Below are 20,051 nucleotides of genomic sequence, written 5' to 3' on the forward strand. Positions count from 1 at the left end.
AGGGGGATGTTGGCCTGGAAACCTGGAAGGGGAATAACAATCGAAATGTAAATAAGAAATACTCAAGTTAATAAAGATGGAGAAAAAAAGAGAAACAAATATTGAGGTCTGTAAGATAAAGGTGCTTGCTGCAAAGCTTGAAGATTTGAGTTCAATCCCAAGAATCCATTAAAAGGAAAGCACTAATGCCTCAAAATTGCCCTTTGACTGATATGTATGAGCATTAACACACATGCACACAAGCATGCACTAAATATGCATGCATGAAAGCATGCACTTAAAAATATGTTATGAGTAAAAATGTAAATTATATTATCATTTTCCTGTATAATATAGAGGTTCCTCAAAATGTAAAAAATGAAGTACTACATAATCCAACAATCTTCTAGAAATTCATGTGAAAGAAATTATATTGCTATAATAAACGATATATCTAGACTAACATGTAGTCTCTTTTAGTAAGTAAACAAAAGTTTCTAATGTAGAATGCCTCAAGTATATGGTTAAATATCCATAATATATAAAGCAATCTGTTTAAATAGAATCCTTAATAACATAAAAACAATCTTCTTAGGACTAGAAGAAAATCACAAAATTGTACGAAGTCACAACTGCAAATGATCAAACATGTCTTCAACCAAAGGAACAAAGTGTGGTTTCAAAATATATTTGAAAGCTACAATAATCCAAACAACACAGGATTGGCATAAATATAGGCACTCAGAATATAACAGAATTGCAGCGGGCACAGCTTTTTTTTAACCCTAGTTCCATAGGATTCAAAAATAACAACAAACCAAATTATTATCTCAAATTTAAAAAGTTTCTGCACAACAACAACAACAACAACAACAACAACAACAACGATGACGACAACAAAAAGACATAGAAAAACAACCTACAGATTGGAAGAAAATATTGAGAAGCTATTCATATGACACAGGGTTGATATAGACAGCATATAAGAACATCCCAAAACTCAACAGAACACAAATGAACACAATAAAAAAAGGCAACAGTAGTCAACAGACCTTTCTGAAATGTTGACAAGCAGGAAAAATAGGCAGCAGAACTCAACAGACATTTCTGAAATGCTGACAAACATGTAGTGAAAATATATAATGTATTTCAAAACTTACAATATCACAAAGTATCACTGAGTGCAAGTCAAAGAATCACCCCATCCTGTTAGAATTAGGTATGAGGCTCAGGAGATGACTCAGTAAGCGCAGTGCTTACTGTGCAGTGTAAGCTGCGCTCAATGTCTCAACCCATATAAAAAGTGATATGGTAGTGCACATCTGTAATCCCAGAACTCCTTTGGTTAGTCCTCAGAACTCAAGGAAAGTCATACCTCAAAGCTGTAATTCTAGCACTCCTGAGGCAAGAGAGAAGCTACAGACAGGAAAAGCCTAGGAAGGTGGCAGGCCAACTAGCCTAGAGTCCTCAAAGCAACAAAATCAGAGATTCTTCCTCAATCCCCAGAATCCACACATAGTAGATGGAGAACCGACTCCCACAAATCATTCTCTAACCACCACACGTACATCACAGCATGTGAGTATGCATACACACTAAACAAATGTATGAACATGGGGGAAGGTACATATCTAGCATGTGAGAAGGCCCTGAATTTAATGACAGCAGTAAAAATAAAACTGCATCTGTACCAACTACACACAGGTGGTTTTCCTGTCACCATTCCCTAACCAATTAAAATAACTATATAGAATTTAAATGGCTTTAAGTATTATTAATAATCTAAAGACAATTTTAAATATATGAAACAGGCATGTAAGCTATATCCCAATACTATTTGTTGGTTATTTTACTTTTTGCAGTCCAAGGCCTATCACACACTAGTAAAAATCTCCAGCACTACCTTATAACCATAGCGCCTCTGTGTCATACGAGGTCTTTGATCATCCATTAATTTAAGGAGGAGGATCCTGGAATCAATCCTCCATGATACTAAGTGACCACCACTGTAGAAGATTAGCAATTGACCAGGCTCAGTGTTAGAGCTAGGTAGAAATGGTCCTGTTATAGAAAGGCAACATAAAGAGCCCTTGTAGAGATGAAAATTCTTTATCAATTATAGAGATAGACACGTAAGTGGTAAACAGTATAGAGCTTCAGTTTGCTTACACATATGTATACATATGTATACACAAACAAGTATAGAGGAAGCCCTTGGACATTATTCATAGGCAATCTATTCAGTTTTCAACTAAACTTCTCCCAGTTTACTATACTGATATCCATTACCCCTAGCTATTCCTTTAGCTTCTGCAATTTCAGCTCATCAATATCATACCTAACACTGAAGGCAGTCTAAAATCACTTGTCTTTTCATAAAATCTCACTTCAATGGGATATAGGGGATACAAAACATGGGAAGGAGCTGATGGTGGTGACATATGCCCTTAATAGCATTTGGGAAGCAGAAGCAGCGGGAGTTCTGCGGATTCCAGACCAGCCTGGTCTACAAAGTGAGTTCCAGAACAGCCAAGGCTACACAGAGAGACCCTAACTCATTGGAGGCTTGATGACTCAGGATAGGGGAACACTAGGCCACTGAGGCAAGAGTGGGTAGACAGGTGGGGTAGCACCCTCAGAGAGGCAAAGGGATGGAAGACAGTATAGGGGGCTTGTAGATGGGAAACTGGGAAGGGGGATAACATTTGAAATGTAAATAAATGAAATAACCTAATTTCAAAAAAGATTTCATGATTTCATTTTCCACTTTTAAAAAGCTGCCTCTTTAATAACATTACTGAATATACAAGTACTGTGGGCCTAAAAAGACATAAAAAATTTAACCATAAAAAGTCTACATCTTATCTCCATCTGCCAGAAAACACAATTAACAGAGATTCTGGCTTCTGCTAAATTGGTTTCTAGTAGGAAGCTGGCCAAGACCCGCAGAGTACCAAAGACTATTCCACAAAGACCACAGCAGAGCTGCTGGACCACTAAATAGTGTATTCATTTTTTTCAGTTAATATTAAGACTTTTTCCCACAGGTGTGGAACCTTAAAGTGTCAACTATAAAATGTTTCTAGCCTACCCCTCAAAAGATTTTTCAACTCAGCAGATGAAGAACAGCCAACAAATTGTCTTCAAAATAACATTAATGACAAACTGTGACCTGGGTTTATTTAAAAGATGTACAATACTCCACTTTTAAATAGTCAAAAGCCATTCAGGACTGAAGGAGTCAATCAGTGAGAACTGAAAAATAAAACAAAATCCCTAAAATCAATCAAACTTGGGAAGACACAGATAAAGCCAGCTGCAAAATTACCAGGAACATTGCTTTCCCCAAGGTTATAGAGTAGTTCTAAAATACCATTAACTACTCCCCACTCCTTGACCATTATTGATTTCTTACCAATCATGCACCCAGACCCGTTTGTTATTTTCATTTCCTACCAGAGAGAAATATCTAACTTCCAAACTGCTTTTGCTTAATAACACCCAGTCTCCAGATAATTCTCCATTTTCCTAATTTGCCTCAGAAAACAGCCGCCAATTTAGAACTGTTCTGACTTCCTTTAAACCCTACCAATTCTTTAGTTTAAGCCAAATGCTACTAACCTGGCCTATCTCTCAGAGACCCTCCATGCTTCCACAAGTTTCCTCCCTCACTCTGTGAAAACAATAAATCTTATTTGGTTAGATTACACGGTAACATGTGGTGGCCTTTTCTTAGTACACTTTAAGTAATAAATTTAATTGAATTACCCTATAATGTTCAGTTGTTTAGATTGACAAAGCTCCGAATCCAAATAAAACTTCTAAGCCTAAACCAAAACTATAAAAAAGATAACTCACTGAATTTTGACATGTATTATTTGAGGAAAATATTGTCTCTGCTGGTACAGTTTATTAGCAAACTAGCATCAAAAAACAAAACAAAAACCCCTTAAAACACAAGTGTACAATGTGGCAATAATATCTGATGTTTTCCCCATGTGTAAAATAACTCTTCAGCCGTTTCATCTGCCCTTGACAGTATGATAATAGGTTCTTGAAATCCTTCTGTAGTTTTCTAATTCTTAATTTCAAATGCCTTTAAATTGTATAAAAATAGAATGCTTTGAATTTTCTTAAATGACATTGATAGATTAAAAACCATTCTTTTCTCTTTTACAAAAATGTCACTTGGCTAGTGTTTATTTTTCTTTTAACCAGCAAAGAGTACCTATTTACAACCTTTTGAATATTAAAATGCATTAAACACAACAGCTTCCATAAATACAAAAGACCATAACTGACTAAGAAACTGCCCATCAAAAACCCTGGAAAGGCTGACATCGAAGCAAATAAGGGACTTGCTACCAAGTCTCACTCAGATACTGAGTCCAATGCCAGTGAACCATATGGTAGAAGTTATTCTGTCTTTCTCCACATGTGTCCCATGGTCGGTATGCATGGGTGTGTATGCACGCACACATGCACACACAAATCACCAATTCTCCAAGCTACACCGAACTACAAAGTGAGTGTCTCTTTAAAAGTTTAAAAGACCCAGAAAACTAGCAACATCAAAAACCCACCCTAAAAACAGTAAGCTAGTGCTGTAGTTCAGTAGTAGAGAAAGTCTGTAATGTAAGTAAGACTCCAAGTCCCATCTGGAGCATTGGAAATAAAGCAAAAACAACAAACAAGCAAACAAGCAAACACTGCTGCCGCTGCCACCAATGACAACAAAAGAAAACAAAACAAAACAAAACAAAAAAAACCATATAAACTTCGCACCAACTTTACAGCTGCAAAGGAGACTATGAAGCTTGAGTAAATGTCTTTGAGAAAAGCTTTAATAAGACAAATTAAAATCCACTAAATGTGAAAGGTACTAAGATAAGAATAAAAATAAACTTGAATGAAATCCAGAAAGTATAACAAATACATAAAACTAAGAATATTCTTTCATGAATTTCATGTTACTGTGGCTCAAATTATGTCTGTAAAATCTTAATTCATCAAACTAAAAGCTTATAGTTTTCAAAGCAGATGGCAATTCCATCCCACAGTTCTCCTCTGCAACATAAATTAGATAACACTAGTTGGTACAATAGGCTTACTAGCTAATGGCCATACATTTATTATTGTTTGGATAATACCAAGTTACTGAAAAAAAAATAAGAAACTAACAAACAAACAAACTAACCAAACAACCCTAATCATCATTTCCAGTTCTGCTCAGCCTTTTAGTCAGACTCGCTGCAAGTTCTTTAATATAATGTAAATGGGACTAAAAATATTGATTTGATTTTTAAGACAGGGTCTCTATGAAGCCCTGGCTGTCTTGGAACTCTCCTGGGTTGTGTGGGCATTTTTTGGTGTTGATTTTTTTTGTGGGTGTCTGTTTGTTTGTTTTCTGGCTTTTCATCGTTGTTGTTTCATGACAAAGTTTCTCTGTGTAACAAGCCCTGACTGTCCTGTAGACCAGGCTAGCCTGAAACTCAGAGGTCAGCCTGCCTCTAAGTGCCAGGATTAAAAGTATAAGCTTTCTTGGGAAATCTAAATCAATGGTTCTCAACCTGTGGGGTCACAACCCCTTTGGTGGTTGTATATTCAATATCCTATATTTCTGATAGTCTATGATTCATAACAGTAGCAAAGCAAATAAATTACAGTAAAGAGTCACAGCACTAGGAAGGTGGAGAACCACTGCTCTAAATAGACCACACTGGCCTTGAACTCAGATCTTCCTGCCTATGCCTCCCCAGTGCTGGCATTAAAGGCCTGCCTCACCACAACTGGCTTGCATTTGCATTTTATCCTCTTAATCCTCCTCTAAACCTTTCAACCCGATTTAGTTATTAAACCCAGAAGTTTTGGAATACACTTTTCTCCAATTTAAAAATCTTGACTCTTATTTTACAGCTTGGTTAAACTACAAAGTTCTATTTCTATCAGATACTTAACTAAATGTATAGTATAAATATAAGAGGACTAAAACAGTTTGTACATGTGTAAGTAAAAATAATGTTCAAAATAGAAGTAAAGAAATTATTTTCATTATATTGTATATAATGAAGTTGAACATAAAAATCTAATTTCTTTTTCAAAAATACTAAGACATGTGTTGTATTTAGGAACACACACACACACACACACACACACACACACACACACACACACACACACAACGACTAATGAAAAAAAAGAGGCCATGACTGGAAAGAGAGGAAGGAGGAGTATATGTAAGTAAGGAAGGGTTGATGGAGGAAAAGAGAAGCAGGAAATGGTATGATAATATAACTTCAAAACAAAAAGAAACAGTACTAAAATTACGAATCCTAATATTACTGCAATACTGACTGCAGAAGTGTATGTAAAAGGCTAGAAACTCAGCTGTATAAACAATGCATTTAAAATGGGTGTTTCAGTTTCCCTGTGGCAGTAATTATAGCACTTCCATCCATTTAATATTTAGTAAGCACTCAACGTAGCTCCTACAAAGGACTGAGTTTATATTTCAGTTGTAATTACTTGCAGGTGTGACAAATATCTCTTCCTCTTTTCCAGATACATAAAAGCTGGGACTGGACAAGCAGCTTGCCACAATACAAATAGGAAAAGTAAATGGAGGGAGGCTCCCAACAAAGAATATTAAGTCTGGCAGAAAATGATCCAAGGACAAGAGATAAGAACTCCAGAAAATTAGGGACGAAGGCTAAATATTTCTCACAGGAATGCAGTCACCTCCTCACGATAAAAACAGCTTAGTACTTTCTTCTAATATGTATTTATATATTTAAAAGAGGCAGATTTCCCACCTCCAAGTGAGTTCTGGCATTAACTATGACACACACAATGGCCAGTAAGTCAAGAGACAATCAATGCTAAATGGAAGCCTATGTCAACTTGTAAATAATAATTTGGCTTTAGAATGAATGCAAGCCTCCAAATGTGTATACAATGTAAATTAAAGGCATGCTATGTAAATTATAGCATCTAACTGGAAGTTAATAGGACTGAAGATAAAAGTAGTGACAAACATTTAAAAATAGATTCTTTAATGCATCACGCCTTTGACTCAGACTAGAAATACAAAAGCATGCTTATGCCTTCTTGAGGAATAGTGTCAGTATGTAACAAAATGAGGTAGCTCCCACCCTTGTCCTTCTAAGGAGAACTGCATGAAAATTGTTGTGAGAGGAAAATATGAAAATTTGTAAACTTTTTTTGCCAGGATGGATAATAATTGCTAACTCTTGAAAGTTGAACTTTTAATATTACTTCTCTAATGACAAACTAGCTCAGAAGGCCTTTGTTTCCATGAAAAGTTTGTTAAATCTTAACTATCACTTTCTATAACATACATTAATCTTTAAAGGGAGGAAGAAATAACACTTAGTGATAACAGGCTAAAACTCCAAGCAATACCACAAATGTTGAATAAGCCCCAGTATTTATTTAAGTCATATTTAGTATAAAGAGTGTTTGAGATTGGTTCAAATTTCTTCCTGATTTAGTCTTGGCCCAATGAGAATCCAATTAGATTAGACAACCATCCAGCTAATGAAATAGCACTACTGAAATGTAAACAAAAATACAAATCTATAGTCATCTCTTTTTTAATATTTCTTTTTATTTGCATGGGTGTATTTCCTATGTATGTCTGTGAAGCAAGTGCATGTATGCCCCATTCCTCTGGAGGCCAGAGAAGGGTGTCCCATCCTCTGCAACTAGAGTTATAATGGTGGTGAGCTACCATTGCATGCTGGGAACCAGACCCAGGTTTTTTGCCATAGCAGCAGGTACTCTTAACCACTGAGCCATCTGTCCAGTCACATTATAGTCATACATTATATTCCTATTTTGCTCTTTCTCTAGAGAAATTTAGCAATTCACCCTGGATTAAAGTGACCACACATAGAATTCAAGTGTTATATTAAGTAGTGTGGAGAATGTTATCAGGGTATTAACTTTCAAATTCCTTCACTACCATCTTATTAAATTACTAAGCATCATTACTGATCAGTTGCTCCAAGGAGGGGACATTACAATCAACAGTGTAGCGTGTTTTAGAGCACAAGCCAAGTCAGAATTTTTATGTATTTCAATTTATATGTGTATGGGTCCTTTTCTGCTGTGCACCACATGTATCCACAGAGGCCTGAAGATGATGATGTCAGATCCCCTGGAATTGAAGCTGTCATGTGGGTACTAGGAATTGAGCCTTTCAGAAGAACAAGTACCCTTAAGCACTCCAACAGCCTGGTATGCCCATGATCTCAGCACTTGAGAGGCAGCAGTAAGAGGATCAAGGATTCGAAGTTGTCCTATTCCATTTCTAAGTTTTTTTAAAATTTTTTTTCTGTAAACTATTTTCCATAGTTTGAATTCTAAACATCATATCATACAAATTTTTCTTTATTATTCTCTGACAATTTCACACAGTATACTCTTTTTACGATATTCTTCTGTTTTAAATAAAGTGTTCCAGCAGTGTTTTGCCAAATCAATGCAATTCTGACCTTGGCGGCAAGTAAAGAAATGTCTCAATGGTCAGAACTGTATTTGTATAATTGTACTTGGCAAAAAGAGTTCTGTAAAACTTTCATTTAAAAAAGTAAACTCTATAAATTCTCAAAGAATTAAAAAAAGAAAGAAAGAACTAGCAAGCACCAAGTTCCCGATTCAATCTGTAGCATCACATAAAGCAAGTCATAGTGGGACTAGCTGTAATCCCAGTACATAGGTTGGAGCTAGGAGAATCATCTTGTAAGGAGCAGAAGCCAGCATCTGCTACAGTGTATACATGCCTACTCTAGATTACAGGAGACGCAAATAAAAAAACAATGACTCCTAATGGTTGGGAATATAGCTCAGTGATAAAGTACTTGTTTAAAATAGGTATACGTCAATTACCGAATATAAAATTAAAAGGCTATATCCATTATGATTTTTTTAAAAAATTATGAATTTTTATAAAAACATTTGCAGTTTTTTTAAAAAGTAGGAATAGAAGGTAACGTCTGCAAATTGACTAAATAGAAATATCTATGATGCTACTTAGTGATAAAACTTGTCTAGTTTTAATCTTAAAACAAGAATCAAAGCAAGGATATCCATTCTCACTACTTCAACCACCTACTGTGTAATGCAAGAAAGGCATACAAGGGAAAGATGAAAAAGGAAACAATCATTCAGTGTTGATGTTATCATCCACACAAACAATAATCTCAAAGTGTCTTTTTAAAGGTCAGCAAATTTAGTAACTGAATATCATAAGGTTAATATAGAAATAACTGTTAAGTGTAGTGTCTATTTTCTAGAGGTAAATAACAAAAGCATTCCCAAAATTTGGCCACGGATACAATGATATTTGAAGGAAATCCTCAAGGTTTCTTTGTAGTAAAGGGAACTGAACTGTAAAGTTTATACGAGGGCTAAGGACAAGAAACCTTGAAGCAATTCTGAAAAAGTGAGAACTAAGTTGGAATAGTCAAACAACATAGTCTAGAGTCATACGTGCATAATTAAGAGAAAAGATGGCCTGAAACAATTACATTTCAATGTGCAAAAAAGTATGAACCCAAACTAAATTGCATATCCATTCTAATATTAATGCAAAATGGAAAAAATGAACAAAATTTAAAATAAAATTCCAAAACTTTAAAAAAGGAAATAGAAATAATCTTGGGAGCTTATGACAGGGTACAATTTCTTAGATATGAGATCCACACCCCCAAAAATATACTTTCAAACAAAGCCGATGAGCAGGGCTTCAACAAAAGCTACTTAGAGTTTTTTGAACAACTGTTAAAAAATGCAAAGATCACAAATTGGTCCAAAATATGAAAAAAATCATAGCCAAATTATAAAGAACTCATTAAGAGAAAGGCTAATCATTTTTACAATGAGCAAAGGATTATAAAGAAGGCAAAAAAATACTGGCAAATATGCACATAAAAAGATATTACCCAATCATACACAAAACCAATGAAGATATAAAGCAACTGCATCAGGACTATCTCTTTTGAAAGTGTTCTACAGTTTCTTGTAAGTTTGTACTTAGCATTCAAGTCACCAATTCTATTTCGTATTTACCTCCCAAAATGAAACCATGTGCACAAATATTTCCATATGAAAACATTTAAAGTGGCTTTATTCCTAATAGCCAAAATTTGGAAATAATCCAAATGTCCACCAGCAGATGGACCTAAACAAACAGAATCTAATGTATCAGTACAATACAATACTACTGGGTAATAAAAAGGAATGCTGCTCATATGAAATGACTTAAGTCTCATAAAACATTCATTTAAAAGGAATCTGATAAACCCCAGTAGTTGGGAGTTAGTCAGGAGGATCAGTGAAATTCAAGGCCAACCTGGTTTCCACAGAAATTTCTAGGTGAGTCAGAGCTATATAGCAAGACCTTGCCTGAAAAAACAGATCTGTACGTAGGCTTAGTGGGGTGGTGGTGGTGGTGGTGTACACCTTTACCCCAGCATTTGAAAGTCAAAGGCAGGCTGATTTTTGTGAACTCAAGGTCAAGCCCATAGTAGGGAAACACAAAACAAGACAAACTTGGTCTACACAGTAAGTTCCACCGGGGCATGCAGACCTACATTGTAAGACCTTGTCTCAAAAGAAAAAGAAAAACAGAAACAGAGAAAGAATGAAAGAAACAAGGATCAAAGAAAAAAAGATACACACAAAAAGCTGAATGCAATGTGCTTTAATTCAAATGACATTCTAAATAAAGCAAAGATATAATCACAGAAGAGATGATTATTGGAATTCAGGGTTTGTGAGACACATATTTAGAAAGTGATGGAAACATTATATCCTTTATTATTCTCGAAGTAACACTAATGTACACATTTATCAAAATTCAGTATACTAGTCAGCTTAAAAGGGAGAATTTTATTATGCATAATTGTACCTTAAGATGTTTGACTTTAAAAATAGCCAGGCCTTTTACCAAATCTGGGCTATGATACCACCTACATAGACAGTCTAGGCAGGAGAAGGCAGCAAGCTATTAGGCCAGCCCAGTCTGGAGCAAAACAGTGTCTCAGAATCAAAATATAAAAGATAGCTTCTGACATAGCTTACTGGCAGAGAGTTTAACTAATATGTACGAGGTCCTAGCTTCATTCCCACATTAGAAAATAAACAGAAGATAGATGACTGATTGATAGATAAACATATTCTAAAAAGTAGTAATATGGCTGGCCATATGGCACACATCTTTAATCTCAGCACTTGGGAGGCAGAGGCCAGCCTGGTCTATGTACAGTTCCAGGACTGTCAGGGCTACACAGAGAAACCCTGTCTCAAAAAAAAAGCAATATAGCTAATTATCTATTTTGCAGCAGCTCCGTAAGTGTATTTGAAATAGTAGTAGTAGTAGTAGTAGTAGCAGTAGTAGTAGTAGAAGTAGTAGTAGTAGTTGCTGACCACAAACATGCAAACATGGCATGGTAAAATAAAACAAGATAGGAACAAACTTTGGCCAATTATGACTTCCCTGGAATTTGTTTGGGTTTCTATGCTGCAAAAGAGAAGCTATAACCCAGTTTCTCAGATATATTCCATAGAAATATTTAGAATCTGTACTTCTTTTTTTTCTTTTTGAGACAGTCTCATAGAGCCCTGGCTAATCTAGAGCTTCTTTAAAACTCTTAAACTTGACTAGTACGTTCTATGTGAAAATTCAATTGTGTCTAAACTCTTCTCCAAATTCAGGGCAGATTTTCAGATTTTAAAAGGTATAACAACAATTCTGTAATTACTAAGCAATTATTAAGAGTACCAAACGCCCTGTAATCCTGAAAAAAATATATACCCAGTTCAAATACACATCTGTAATCACAACATTGTAATCTCAACACTCAAGCAGAAGAAGGGCCACAGTGAGTTTAAATCCAACCTGGGCCAGAAAATATTATTTCTCAAAAACTGAATGAGTGTCAAGTCTGCAGCTTAGAGGTGGAACAGTTCCCTATAATACACGAAACATCAAGAGCACAGAAAGGAAGAAAGAAAGTTAAGAAGAGCCAGCCATCTATACGAATTATCATCTGGAATTCTGTAGCACACCTTATAGGTATGGATTTTTTTTTTTGGTTCTTTTTTTCGGAGCTGGGGATCGAACCCAGGGCCTTGCACTTCCTAGGCAAGCGCTCTACCACTGAGCTAAATCCCCAACCCCTAGGTATGGATTTTTTTAAATTAAATATTCAGAATAAACTTTTTTTTGATCCAAAAAAAAAGAAGAGCCAGTCAATTATGACACATTCCAGTAATTCTCCCACTAGGGATGCTAAAGAGGGCAGGAAATTGAGGGCTAGCCTACGCTACACAATAAGATTTTCATTTCGTTAAATAAAGGAAATAAGGAAGGAAGGAAGAAAGGAAGGGGGGAGGGAGGGAGGAAGGGAGGGAGGAAGGGAGGTGGAGGGAGAGAGACAGACCACCCACTGATCGACTGACCTACTGGCCTAGGCTTAGTGGCACTTGCCTTTAATCCCAACACCTGAGAAGCAGAGGCAGGTGGGATCTCTGTCTACATAGGGACTTTCAGGCCACTCATCAGAGCTATATAGTGAGAACCTGTCTCTAAATAAGTAAATAAAATGAAACGGGAAAAATGACTTTTGAAAAGGTGGCTACCAGCAAGAGTAGGAGAATGTGAAAGGAGAACGAACAGTGAAGGAGAGAGAATTAGAACAAAGTGCCGTGATGCCATGGGTGTATAAAAATTACTTAGCTAACTTAAACTCTTTTTGGCTTTTCAAGACAGGAGTCTTGTGTACCCCTGGCTGTCCTGGAACATGCTCTATAAATCAGGCTGGCCTCAAACTCAGAGATCTTCCTGCCTCTGCCCCTTAACTACTGGGATTAGAGGCAGGCACCACCACCACAACCACTGGCTAAACTTAATTGAAGAAGGAATTTAAAGCCTGGCACAGTGTCACATACCTTCAATCCTAGCACTCTGAATGGAGAAGTAGGAGGATCTCTGTGAGCTATATATATTTTTGAAAGTAAATAAATTCATCAGGGGAAAAAACCTTCCTCAAGTCAATAAAGTATAAATAAAAATTCTGGTTTATAAACTATCCCTGACAAAGTAAAACAAAAAAGTATTAGCAAAACAAATCCAATAAGACCTAACCAAGTAACATGAAGGCTCTAAATGAGTACTGTTAGCAATGTAGCAATGTACTCTTAAGTATCGAGTTTCTCTTACTAAGCTTTATGTTTAATCCTTTAAAATAATCTCTACCCTCAATTTATTTAGCCTCCAAAGGTTAATAAGTTCTATTAACTTACACCTTTTGAGAACTTTTTTCATAAACCAGGCATATGTCTGTAGACTCAACATTTGGAAGGTAGAAACAAAAGATTACCATGAGGCCACCCTGAGCATGTGTCCTGGACTGAAAAAAGTCAACAAGCCATCAACAAGCTGGTAAACACTTTTAATCCCAGTACTGGGAAGGGAGAGGCAGGCCAATCTCTGTTATCCCTGAGTAGGAGGCCAGTCAGGGATACAGAGTGAGACTTTGTGTCAAAACATGTTTAAGAAGAGCCAACAACAAAAAAGGGTTCTTAGCTTTTGATTTGAAAGTTTTCCATTCAAAATTGAGGGCACAGTGTGAAAGCAGCACTAGGAATTACAGAAAAAAAATATATTTTTTATGGAAGCAGAACGACATTTCTGCACCTTGGTTTTATAAGCACTTTGGAAAGGTTAGCGTTAATCAAAATGGTTTAGAACTACTAGATCTATCATCTTGGTAGCCATTAGTAACTAGTAATTCTGCAAAATTATTTGGCGAGAGAATAACTAGGGACAAGTGAATTTCAGCAAATTAGAACTAGGAATGGTGATATTTTGTCTTAAAAAAAATAGATCAAGGTGTAGTGGTCCATGCCTGTAATTCTGAGACTCAAGCAGCAAGTTAGAAGACTGCCTGGTTAAGCACTGAATTCCAATCCAGTATGGGAAACCGGAAAACTGTATCACAGAACAACAAAAAATAAATAGAATGATGACTGATATAAAATACATACCATAATTATAAACTTGGCAATGAAATATAAACAGGACATATATTTCTTTCCTTCTGAAATCTACCTTTAAGCAGTTCTCTATAAAGATTTACAGAAACTCAATACAGAGACATGGAAATAGAAAACCATATGGCTTAAACTCCTTGTACTCTATGTTCGAAAATGTTCCTGAGGCAGGGTGTGGTACTAAAGTACTACAATCCCAGTATTTGTGAAGTGGGAGCAGAAATCATCAGGCGTTCAGGATCAGCCCCCACTACAGTGGATTGGAGGCCAGCAGAAACTACATGAGATCTTGGCTCAAAAAGGAACCAAGTTTCTGCTAAGGAAGAAATGAAACCCAATAGATCATCTTTTACAAAATGAGGCTGAAACTTGCTTTAAGTTGAAAAACACTTGAAAAAAAATATAGCCCTGAGGCCCATGAGATTGCTCAGTGTGTAAAGACACCTGAAGCCAAACCTGCTGACCGGAGTGTGATTCCTGAAATCCTGATGGTAGAGAAAAAAAAGGCTCCAAGTTGTATTCTGACCTCCAAACTTGTGCAGTTGCATGTATACACACACGTATACATACACCACACTAAATAAATAAATAAATGTCTTTTTTTTTTTTTGGAGCTGGGGACCAAACCCAGGGCCTTGCGCTTCCTAGGCAAGCGCTCTACCACTGAGCTAAATCCCCAACCCCAATAAATGTCATTTTAAAAGTATATTGTCCCATTAAGAACTAGGCTAGAGAGGCTAGAGAAACAACAACTCAGTGGTTAAAGAGTGATCTTCCAGAAGACCCTAAATCAGTTCCCAACACGCATTTTGGGTGGCTTCCAAATGCTTGTAGCTCATCCTTGACAGAATCCCACACTCTTTTTTGGGCCTGCCTATGGCCCTTAAATGTATACAGTAGTATATACAGTATATACATGCACAAGAGGTACATATACACACATACACAAAAATCAATCTTCAAAACATTTAACAATGTAAACAGTGCATTTATACTTCAAATTCAATTCCAGTGCCTACTTTTGGCCATGAAATGAGTCCAAGAATGAATCAAGAATATGCTTCTAAGTTGAATGATATTACTTACCCACATTTGGAGGTTTCACATAATTTACAGGTAGTTCTGGAGGTCTGCCTCTGTGTAGAGCTGCAAAAGCAGACCCATTCCATAGTGTATTCTTACAGTCTACAGAAAAAAACAAAAGTTACTCAAGGAAAAAGGATTTTCTAGTACTTGACACAAAAGAACTGTATTTTACGCCTTTACAAATTTACTTATAGACTTAGAAAATTATTAAAAATCAACAATAAAACTAAAACAAAGTGAGTATTTCTAAAAGCATGTGAATGTTCATTTAAAAGATCTTACCTTTTGCATCCCGTAACAGAGACTGCCGACCAACACCTAGTAATGTCTGTACCCCAGGAACACTCTGAGGGATCTCCTTATCTAATAAAGGGCCAATCCTCTCACAAATTTTAAGGAGGTAGTCTGGAGGAATGTGTGCATTGGCTGCCACCTAAATAGAATAAATGGAACACAGGAAAAACCAGAATTAGTCTTAATGTACCAACTTATCTCACCATAAATCAAACGTATTTTATGATATTAAATTAAGAAAATTAAAATTGAATAAACTGCTTGGAAGTAGTAGGATATGCTTTTAATCCCAGCACTCAAGAGGCAGAGGCAGATCTCTGTGAGTTCAAGGCTAGTCTGACTTATAGAGTAAGTTCCAAGACAGTCAAGGCTACACAGAGAAACCCTGTCTCAAAAAAAAAAGGAAATTAAAATGTACATATTTAATTAATACTTGAACCAGTGTTAACAGACACAACTGGCTGGAATGATAGGTCAGCACATAATATATTTGCAGAGGGTCCAACTTTAGGTCCCCTATCAGGTATTTTACAACTGCCTGTAGTACCAGAAACCTGTCACCTCCTCTGTGTTTAAGGCACACACATATACAGACAGTTAAAAATAATAAAAATAAGTGTTAAAAAAGAAAGAGACAGAAAGCAAGCACAGCATATTTAAATCTTGTCATAGCGGGTACACAGCACAGGCCTCTATTCTACATACCTTTACTAAATCATACCTGAATTTTATATAAAATGTGGTTCAAAACAGACAACCTGATGATGCCAATAAAAAAAGCAAGTGATAAAGTAAACTCTCTGATTTCATTTACTCAGTGCTGAGAATTAACTGGTTAAAAAAATCTGAGATAGAGGCAGGCAGATGTCTGTCCTTTTGAGTTGAGGCCAGCTAAGGACACATAGTCAGATCTTGTCTCAAAGAAAAGAGAAGAATTTGAGCTACCAGAACACAGGAAGGTGTCACATGCCTAAAATTCCAGGACTTAGAGACTGAAGCAACAGAATCACCAGTAGCTTAAACCCAACAAGCACCACATACCATTTGGTGTTGCAGGCCAACCTGAGCTTCAGACTAGCCTGAGCTACAAAGTAAGGCTCTTTCTCAGAAGAAAAACAAACTCAAAGGGAAAAATTCTCTCAAGGATCCCAACACATATATGGCAGAGGACTGCTGGGTCTGGATTCAGTCCGAGAAGATTCACCTAACCCTCAAAAGACTTGAGGCCCCAAAGAATAGGAAGGTCTGGTGGGGTGGGGGTGGGAAGGTGGGAAGGAGAGGAGGTGTGGGATGTATGGAATAGTGAGAGGGTGGACGAGGAGGGGGATAAAGTCTGGACTGCATAAAAAGATTAAAGAATAAAAAAAAATCTTATACCAACTAACCACTTACCATATTGTCCCCTTAGTATTAACATTACACATATGTGTACAGTAAAGCAGAATTGTTTTCCCTGTACAAAGTTAGTTTCTTTAAAAGGGATAATCTAAGTCATGTTCTTATGCAAACCATATTATAGACAACAAAGTCCTAAAGTCAAAGGTCCTGGTAACGTAGGCTCTTTCTTGTCTTGTCTTTCTTTTTGTTTTCAAGGGTTTCTCTGTGTATCCTTGGCCAATCTTGAAATCTCTATGTTGATTAGGCTGGCCTCACAGACATCCACCTGCCTCTACCTCCCTCATTCTGGGGTTAAAAGCAAAACATCACCAGGAGCTAGAGAAATGGCTATGCTAAGAGAGATGCTCAGCAGTTAAAAGTAAGTACTGCCTGCTCTTCCAGAGGACCTGGGCTCAATTCCCAGTACCCACATGGTGGCTAACAAAATCACCTGCAACCCTAGTTTCAGGGGATTAAATGCCCTCTTCCAAGCCTTCTCAGGTACCAGGAACACACATGTCCTGCACAGAAAAACATGCAAAGAAAACACTCATATATATAAAATGCTCTGTATGGTTTGTTTGTTGCCCTATTCCTATCACTCAGAAAAATGCCCAGCATAAACTATGAGCAGATAAATACTGAATAAATCAGTCAATGAATAAATGAGTAAGGATATATATAAAGTCTAACTAAAATCAATATAATAACTGCTCCTAGAAGATCTCATATTCTCAGAGTGATTTCTGTTTGATTAGTATAACAAAATTAAAGAATTAAAATATCTTTATTCAAAATTCTAGGAAGATAAAGCAATTCTATTAAGGTTAATATTTCAAAGTTATTGCCTGACAATAAAATTTCTCCTCTTTGGTTGAAGAGAAAAACACTAAAATGATGCTAAAAAACAAGCAAAAATAAAGTATTTCCCCTAGAGGTGAGAACTGTGTCTCATAAATAAGTGTTATATTTATTTAAAAGTCAGGATTGAATCAAAAACTCACATCTTAAATCTTTTAGTAACTTTATAGAAACAAAAGTGTCTGGTTTTCAGACAATCATGCAAAATATATTACTGAATATAAAAGGGGTGAAGAGTGCTGAAACAGAAGCAGCAGCAGGTCCTTCTTTAGTCAGAACACTTTTTGTTTGTTTTTCCAGACTGGGCTTCTCTGTGTAACAACCCTGGCTGTCCTGGAACTTGCTTTGTAGACCAGATCCACCTGTCTACAAAGAAACGCTGCCCACCCCCTACCCCCATCCCCAAGTGCTGGGATTAAAAGTGCTGCCACCATGTCTGGCTATAGGAGGCAGATTGACCTGCCAGAAGTTCAGATTCCCTACAACTCTGTTTTCTGAAAGTTAATCAGTATTAATCGCCTTTCCTTTTCTTTCTACTGGTTTAAAGATTTCCCCAGGAAAAAGAAACCTCAAACAACCCTCCTAGGTTCAAGCATTCTCTAGGTTGTACCACTTCAAGAAGAGCTTAAAGTGGCTGAACACGTGGTTGCCTAAACCTTTAATCCCAGCACTCCAAATGCAGAGGCAGGCAGATCTTGGTGAGTTCCAGGCCAGTCTGGTCTGGTCCACAGAGCAAGTTCCAGCACAAAGAAACACTGCCTAAAAACAACAAAGAAAACAGGAGTGGGAGGGGGAGGGGAGGGGAGGAAGACTGCTAAAAGGGCTAGATAAAAATCAAGAAAAGTTCAGAGGGTACATCTGTCTTCTAGAAGTTGCTCAACAAAGAAGATACACTGAAAGGAGCGACATCATCAGCTGACAGATTAAATAAACTCTTTGTGTGTGTACGCAGAAACACAGTGTTCCTAAATGTACATGAAACTATAAATTGCCTTTAAATTTCCATTTGTTACCAAAAAGGTTACTAAGCAATCAGTAAACAGTTACTGTTAAAAAAAAACCAAACACACAAATTATTTTCTACCAGTCATGTGAAAAACATGAGGAAAGAAGATTTCAGGCAGGCTGGGAAACGGCTCAGTGGGTAAAAAGCTGGCTGCACAACCACGAGCACCTGGGTCAGGATCAGCAGCAGCCATGTGCAAAGCAACCCATGGGTCCTAGCCTTAAGGACATAGGTACATGAGGATCCCTGAGGTTTGCTGACCAGCCAGTGTACTGAAACAATTAGATTCAATGAGAAATACTGTCTCAAATAATAAGGGTATCCAGTGGTTATTACCATTACAACATTTTTACATGTATGAAATTATCAAAATGTGTAAAAGAGATTCTATTTCAAATAATAAAGAATGATGAAAATGGGAGAATAGTCTTCCCCAGGGAAGAGCACATCAATTGGTTATCTAATACCAAATGATCAGTCCTAAAAATATAAATACACTAAATTTTACTGTGGTGCTAAGAAAAAAAAAAGCACAAAGCAACTGAAGAAAATACTCCTTCAACCCCTGGCCTCCACATGTACAGAAAACACATTAATTTAGATACACACAGGCATATTCACAAACATATTCCTCCCACCCCACACACTTCAGAAATTCATATGTATGGGGTAAAATGACCTCAAGACAACATTTTGTAAGTGGAATTCGTGAAATCTAAATTCCTACCTCCTTGTCATCTATTCTCTTAACTTACAATATCAGCTTCCTTGTACTGTATACCAGTCTTTTTCCAGAATTTTCAAAGAAACCACCTGAACACTCTTAGTCACTGAATTGACGTTTCCTACAATCAAATCTAGGTAAATGACTCTAGTAAAGTCAATAGTACCAGTTTTCAGAGACCGCCTACTTTGCCTTAGTATCTTTAGTGTCATGACACTGCAGTGCATTGAGTTTGAGGAGCCCATGTTTTAGGTTTCATATGCTTCATTCTGTTCTTCCTAACGATGACTGTGGGTCACGGTACAGTTTTTAATTCACACCTGTCTAAATTGTGTCCACACTTACACAGGCAATAACTATGCTACCAGCACTCAAACATGTGTCTGCTATTCAAGTAGCTAATTTAAACTATTGTTAGCAATTAGACAAAAGCTAGGTCAGGTAAGAAAAGAATACAGGTATGTCTGGAATGCTAATACACTGTTTTAAAGTAGTTGTTATGAATCAAATGACAATATGAAAACACTCTTAAAGGGGCTAAGGCTGAGGCTCAGCCATAGTAATTACCTTATAGGTATGAGACACATGGTTTCAATCTACAATACGGCCAAAAACATTCTAAAGCTTCAGTATTTTGTAAAAAGA

The 20,051-nt window shown here is 36.7% G+C and overlaps 1 protein-coding gene across 3 annotated transcripts in view; it reads right to left on the reverse strand.

The window, feature by feature from the left end:
* Window positions 1–20,051, reverse strand: part of Brwd3 (bromodomain and WD repeat domain containing 3) — a 93,444-nt gene that overhangs the window by 69,338 nt on the left and 4,055 nt on the right. For all 3 annotated transcript variants that reach the window (XM_087599864.1, NM_001447003.1, XM_087599863.1), the window contains 2 exon segments: window positions 15,427–15,577; window positions 15,145–15,243 (listed from right to left, as the gene is read on the reverse strand). In XM_087599864.1, coding sequence (XP_087455990.1) covers window positions 15,145–15,243; window positions 15,427–15,577 — 250 coding nt within the window.

Source organism: Rattus norvegicus, chromosome X (genome assembly GCF_021556685.1).
Source record: "Rattus norvegicus strain SHRSP/BbbUtx chromosome X, alternate assembly SHRSP_T2T, whole genome shotgun sequence".
Classification (NCBI taxonomy): domain Eukaryota; kingdom Metazoa; phylum Chordata; class Mammalia; order Rodentia; family Muridae; genus Rattus; species Rattus norvegicus.